Here is a 7186-nt window from a genome sequence, read left to right as displayed (position 1 = left end):
CATTGCAAAAATTCAACAAATATTTTTGTAGCACCCAATCAAAATCAACAAAATGACCAGTCACAACCATATATTGAATTTTTTGACCAGATGTCCACAAATCTGTGGCAATACTAATCCTACCAGCACCTTTCAACAATGATTTCAGCTTCCTTTTTTCAATTGTATAAGTACTAATGCAATCTTTCTTAACAATCTGCCGATTAATCCTTTTATAAAATAGAGAAGTTGCTTTCATGAATTTGTTGAAAACTACATGATCCATTATAGAAAAGGGGTACTCATGTGCAAGAATCATGTGTGATGCAAGTTCTCTTACCTTGGCATGATCATACAAGAAATTTGTGATGGAAGTGATACAATTACTTGGGCCTTCGATGAATGACAGCACTTGTTGCTTTTGTTTGCTTTGCTCTCCAATGACTATTTTTCTTTGTAAGCAAGAATTCAAGTGTCTCTTGTGCTGAGATGTGGCTCCGGTTGCACTCTTGACAAAAAGCCCCTTGCAATTGTTGCACTTCACTTTGACCGTCCCATTATCTAGCACTATTGTTGTCATTTCATCCCATATACTAGATTTCTTCTTCCTTTGTTTTTTCTCAAAAGGACCAGCTCCTTCATCTCCATCTCTTGCTGTCCTCTTTCATTGCCCTCATTTTCTATCATTTCTATCTCTTCTTCACTCATCTCATCAGCTCTTTCTTTGTTGTAGTTCAATTGTTCCACGTCTTCATTGTTTTGCTTCATCACAGGACTTGATGATGAATCTTGAAATGAGTTGAATGGAGAGTTGTACATTCCTTAGTCAAAACACATTTAATAACCAATACAGATTCTGATTAGCTAAAACAGAAATTTCGAATAACATTTCTAAGAAATAAGGTACAAAAGTAATAAAACAGATTCCAAGAAATAATGCCCACTTCAAGCCAGTTTTAACATTTCTTTAACTTGTTCCTATCTCAATTCTCAAGCTTGCACTCAGATTAATGAAATAACAGTGAAAAACTCTTAAAATGGTAATCCAAACAAAAAGTTAGTTTTGCTGAAATGAAGAAACTAAAATGAAGAAAGTTTTGCCTTGCAGAATCTTCTAGGTTGAAAAATGCTTTCACTGTCAAGCTTAAACAAAAGTGCAAAACATGAAGAAATATCACATGCTAAAGAAAAGAAGATGACTAGCTTTGTTAAAGTTTTGTCCATTGTTTGTTATATGGCTAGCGCTGTTAAAGTTCTGTCACTTATGGTTGACTATTACATCTTTTCCAGGTACTACGAAGAGAGGCAATATTGAGCTGATACGTACTTTTTAGTGTTCATTAATCAATAAGAAGTTGCAGATCGTGAAAGCTATCATTTCATTGCTAGAAACTGGCATTTTCATTGTCCAAGAAGTTTGCAGCTCATCAAAGCTGTAATTGATTTCTGAAAATTGGCATTTTCATGGTCCATGATGCATGCCTACTTGCCCTTCCTGGTAGTATAACTGTACTTATCAAGGTTTGTAAAATCGGGATCCCACGTCGGATCGATTTTAGTTTCACAGAATCGGATCGTAGGATCGTAAGATCCTACCAAAAACTCCTAAATTTACTAAATTAATGAATTTGAAATTCATATATCATTTTGTACATCCTAAAAGATATCAAATAAATAAGTTACTCATAAATATATAGTATTTTTTACTTACTATCTGACAAGTAATAAAGAAGAGAATGTAAACCTGTTATCTGTCATGATTTCAAATCTTAAAATCAAATGCTTCACAGTTTACACAATCATAATTTCAAATATAAAATAATCATCAACCTTCACAAATACTAAAAAGCAAAACATCCAAAAAGATTTTCAAGATCAAAATTAACTACTAGAATGTCATCTGTCATGTTTAAACAAACATGAAAAAATAAAAAATAAAATAGCAACAATTCATCATTTTCAAGTATCATAATAATTCAGAAATACATTAATTTATAACCAATCATTTTCATCGTTTGAATCAAATTCATTATTCCCATAATCCATATTATCAAAATCATTATTTTCCCAATCATCTTCACCATCCCAATTCTCTTGGAATTCATCTTCGGCATTATCTTAATCACCATCCAAATTAGTATCATCCAAATCATTAGTTCCCATTTGAAGATCAGTTTCGGGAACCATATCAAGATAATCATCATCTTGGCGGTCGAATTCAGTTGAAGGCCCATCATCCTCATCAATAACATGAATCTCTTTCATTTTATTAACTTGTCTTCGACGGACATGGGTTTGACGATCTTCATGATCATCTAAATAAACAAACAATAATAATGAAAGTTACCAAAAACAAGAGAACTTGAAAAATAAAACTATAAAAACAAAAAAAAGGATAAACTTTATACTTAAATTGGAAGAAAGAAAGAAACTTACAAACTCTCTGCACATTTCTTGTAAGTATTTCAATTTCATCATCTTCATTTCCCTCTTCATCTGAAGTGTCACATTTGGGATTGTCATCTAGAACTCGTAACCAGCTATTTTCTCTTGGAAGAGTTGGATTTTCTCTCTCTGTCACCCATTCATCATCTGAAGGCAAATTCTCAAAAGGAATTTCTTCAATAACACGTTGCCTTTGCCTTTGTCTCTCTCTCAACTTCAAGTTGTACATCACAAACACAAGGTCATTCATTCATTTTTGAGCCAAACGGTTTCTTCTCTTAGAATGTACCTATTGAAATTGAAAGAACTTATACAGTTATACTACGAACTTAAATTCAAATGCTAAACAAAATATTATACTAAATGAGATATTATATTATATGAAAACATTATTACCAATTCAAATGCGCTCCAATTTCGCTCACATCCAGAAGAGCTACAAGTTAAACTGAGAATTCGAATGGCAAAATTTTTCAACTCTGGACACTCATCGCCATAAGATTCCCACCAATCAGCTGTAGGAAATTAAAATAAATAACAAATTAGTAAAGGTTTTAAAAATAAAAACACAAAGTTCAACTACTAACTAACCAGGAGATTTCTTGTTTCTTGTTAGTACAGCATTTTCATGACCAAATAATCCATTTGCATGTCGAAAATCATCTAATTGCAAATCAATCTTCACCCTTTCACCAGATTCGGGAACCATCTTAGCAATGCAATCATAAAGGCCACGTTTTATATTTGCATCCGACTGAAAATCTGGACTATATTGAAATTGAGGATTCAAATAATAACCCGTGGCATGTAAAGGATGACTCAATTGATCTTCCCATCTTTTATCAATGATAGCAAATGCCGATTCAAATCTAGCACATAAACATGAGTTTGGTTAAAAAAATAACTAAAAAAATTCATTCTACTATCCAACACAGAAATTATAAATGAACTCATAATTAATATGACAATTTATTTAAAATTTACCTCTTTCGAATATTGTTCACATTTTGTTTGATTTCTTCTTTTGCCTGATCAATAGCTTTATAGAGAAAGCCCATGGCTGGTTTTTCATCAGAATCAACCATCCTCAATACTTTGATAAGAGGCGAAGCTATCTTTAAACATAACTCCACATTTGGCCAAAATTGTTGATTATCAAAAATGATGCTCTCAATTTTTTTCCCCTTGTTTCTCCTAGCATACATGCTTGTTTTCTTTTTATCCGAACAGAAAAAGTTAAACAAATTCCCTTTCAGCTCGCTAAGACGTCTCATGGTCAAGTATGAAGTAGCAAAACGAGTAACTCCAGGTATAATCAACTCCTTGCCATTAGTGAACTGTTTCATCCAATTAATAACTGTACCCCATGAATAAATATATGTAACCACTGATTTCGCTTTTTGTATAGTAACTTTGTGGAGAGAATCAAACTTTTGAAAATCTTCTAACATTAGATCAATACAATGAGCAGCACAAGGGGTCCAAAACAATCTTTTTCTCTTTTCCATCAATATTTTTCCAGCTGCCTTATAATTAGAAGCATTATCGGTGATGACCTGCACAACATTATCCTCTCCAATTTTTTCCACAATACCATCTAACAATTCAAATAATTTTTGAGCTGTTTTTGAAATATCAGTGGTATCTACCGAAGATAAGAACACAGTACCAGCTGGACTATTCACAAGAAAATTGTTCATTGTTCTCTTTCTCTGATCAGACCATCCATCGGACATAATAGTATAGCCAATTTTTTTTCCACTCTTTTTTGTACATATTGAGCAAATTCAATGTCTCTTGCACCTCTTTTTTCAAAAAGGTCACTCTCATTTCATGGTATGAAGGTGGTTTAAATCCTTTTCCATATTCTCCCAATTTCCTAATCATTAAAGGAAACAATGGGCTATTTACAGCATTAAATGGAATGGCACTTGTATAGAACCACCTAGCCATTATTTGACAAACTTCATCTCTATCTTGTTTCTTCCATTTCTCATTTATGGTTGTTTGTCTCACATTCAACCCCCCAGATTTTCTCACAACAAAGTTGTCCATAGAACATTTTTTAGCCTGCTGCTTAACTTCACCTTCTTCTTCTTTTAAATCATACATGGTACTAACCCTTTGTTTTTTTTCCTTGATTCCTCAGAACTTGCACTTAGTAAATCAAACATTTGGGTTCTAACATCTTCAGGAACGCTAGGACATGGTTCAACATTTGTATGTGTACAAGCTAAATGATGCTTAAGCCTATACACACCACCAGCTCGAGTAATTCCACAGTATTTACACTGAACTTGTTTTTTATTAGAATCAATTTCAATTCCATGATCCCACCCGGGATCCAATCGAGCACCCGGTGCATTTTTTCTACTTTGTTTCTTTGAAGCGGATGAAGACATTTAAGCACTGCCAAATATATTAGAATATTCATAAAAAACCAAGAAATTCAGACCAGACCAGCACTTGATAAAAGAAAATAAAGCTAGCATTCAAAAAATAAGCCAGACCAGACCAGCACAAGAAATTCAGTCTTATTACCAATGATTTTTGCAAGGCCGAGTGCAAATCCAATGAAAACATAGGTAAAGGACATAACAGCAGCAACAATAGAAGTTTAGAAATTAATGCTTGAACAGCAAACATTTGTATTTGTGTGAATTTTTCTGGAAAATAAAACTTTGCTATGCGTCCTACCAGAAAAGGGAATTCTTTTATGTGTCCTTAGTGATCCTTCATACCCTGTACTGATGTCTAGATCAGTACAGAGTTCTTATAGTACATGAAGCATCTTTGGGATCACAACTTAATATAGCTTAGTCAAAGGAATAACCTGGACTAGAGTAGAACAGAAAAACAATCCTGTGAAAACAGATTATTAAGGAGTCATGTAACAGAAAGAAAAATTATCAACTGACATGTTTTACTGTAAAGATAACAGTTGAAAAATCAACTGTCCAACTGCTGCAAAATGCATGACAAAATGGGAAGATTTAAACGATGTTATATTAAATAATTTTATGAGTTCTCATTAATTCATTATTACAAAATAATAATACTCCTAACTTTGATTTCTTCAACAAGTTCAATGGGAAGATTTATGTGGTAGCAGAGTCTCGATTATCAGAGCTTCCTATGGAGAAGGCAAAAAAAAGTGTACCTAATGGACCCGTTAATGATTCTGAGAGCACAAATCCTAAGACAAAGTGCTGGTGCTTCAGAACCGTCAATAATTTTCAAGCAAGAAAACCAAAATTTCACAAATCCTAATGGACCCGTCAATAATTCCCTTCAACTTCAACTCAATTCAATCAAAAGCAATATATGTTCAAATACCAAGAAAACCAAATACAAATCACAACTTTATCAATCACTATCTCCCCAAGTATCAATTTTCAAGCAAGAAAATAACCACACTCACATATGACTTTAATTGAAGTGCTGGTGCTTGAGCTTCAGTGTGGTGGCAGGCTGGCAGCACGAAAATTGGAGAAGAACGGGTGCTGGAGCTTCAAGCTTTGAAGCTTGAAACGGCCAAAATCCAGCGGCAACAGAGGATTTCGTAGCTTGATATTCTTACCGAAGCAATGGCTGCTGGAGCTTGAAGCTTTAAAGCTTGAAGCCTTGAAGCTGTCGGCTGTAGCTTGTGGGTTCTTGGTAGAAGCCGCAACAATTTGTCTTGTTAGTACTTGGTCTTGGTAAGAGCTGTAGCCGAAGCTTGAGATGGTTTGATGGTTTAAATTAGGGATTTGATTTGGGCAGCGGAGAGGAGAAGAGAAATGACAAAGGTCTGCTTGAGGAGAAGATGAAGAAGACCGAAGCTTTTTGACGGAACCTTTTGACTTTGAGGCAAAATTTGTTAAAACATTGCAACTAAGGCCTGCAATTTCTTGATAAACTACAAGCCTACTCCAAATGTTGATTTTTACTTGCAAAATGAACCTTGTATTTCACAAATTAGCCTTTTTTTGTGGGATCGAAGTAGGATCGTAGGATCGTACGATCCTATGCGATCCTACCGATCCTACCTTGATCCTACGTAGATTCAAGGAGTTTGCGATTCTAAGTGCGATCCGGATCGATTTTGCCTTTCCAGATCGTAGGATCGTACGATCCTACGATCCGGATCGCAATTTTAACAACCATGGTACTTATCAGAAGTATCATAGCAGACGGTTTAGAATGCCATTTTAAGACGACTGGTGGAAACTTTTGCAATTCGCAAGCTCTTTCGAGGAAATTTATGGACATCAATAGAGAAAGTTACATTTTAACCGGGAAGAGTTAAATGTATGGGAATTGAATACTTTGGCTTTCTTTTAACAAAATGTTTGGTATCATCAACAGTCAGTTCTATAACATGGATTAGAAAATGTAGAAATCAAAGAGCACAGAGACAAAAAGTGATGTTTCCTTCTTTATTTTCTTAGAGACACAAGTTTAATCGCAGCAACTATTCCATGGTCTGAACGAAATGAAACATCAAACCCCGCTTCAAGTGTCGAAGGAAGGTAACGCAGTAGTGATGCACGTAATCGCATAAAAGAATATGTGAGCATTTCAGGCGAAATTTGACACTTATGCAACAATCCAGAACAATGGGTAAAAAAAAGGCTATTTAACTGGTAAAAGACATGCTATTTGAAGCCAAAAATCCACTAAGCGGTCCCTAAGCAATCCGTGCAGGTGAAATTCGGGATAAAACACAGAGATAAAACACAAGAAGCCAACGGGATACGGGGAAGCCATACGGGATACGGGG

General features: G+C 34.7%; 1 protein-coding gene across 1 annotated transcript; it reads right to left on the bottom strand.

Moving 5' to 3' along the window:
- Nucleotides 1-555: 555 nt before the first annotated feature.
- LOC113759555 lies at nucleotides 556-4160 on the bottom strand. The gene is made up of 6 exons (XM_027302128.1): nucleotides 3409-4160; nucleotides 3016-3293; nucleotides 2821-2939; nucleotides 2416-2638; nucleotides 2106-2294; nucleotides 556-800 (listed from the first exon to the last, which is right to left on the bottom strand). The coding sequence occupies exons 1-6, from the start codon at nucleotides 4158-4160 to the stop codon at nucleotides 556-558; spliced, it is 1806 nt and encodes a 601-aa protein (XP_027157929.1).
- Between the last annotated feature and the right edge of the window lie 3026 nt (nucleotides 4161-7186).

The sequence above is a fragment of the Coffea eugenioides genome, chromosome 2 (genome assembly GCF_003713205.1).
Source record: "Coffea eugenioides isolate CCC68of chromosome 2, Ceug_1.0, whole genome shotgun sequence".
NCBI lineage: Eukaryota > Viridiplantae > Streptophyta > Magnoliopsida > Gentianales > Rubiaceae > Coffea > Coffea eugenioides.
This window is presented reverse-complemented; position numbering and strand designations above follow the sequence as displayed.

Coding starts and splice junctions, on each gene's coding strand:
- LOC113759555 (XM_027302128.1), bottom strand. CDS start 4,160: ATGTCCGATGGATGGTCTGATCAGAGAAAGAGAACAATGAACAATTTT. Junction 2,639..2,820: donor ATTGGAGCGCATTTGAATTG/GTAATAATGTTT, acceptor TACAACTTGAAG/TTGAGAGAGAGACAAAGGCA. Junction 801..2,105: donor GGATGATACTAATTTGGATG/GTGATTAAGATA, acceptor GTTTTGACTAAG/GAATGTACAACTCTCCATTC.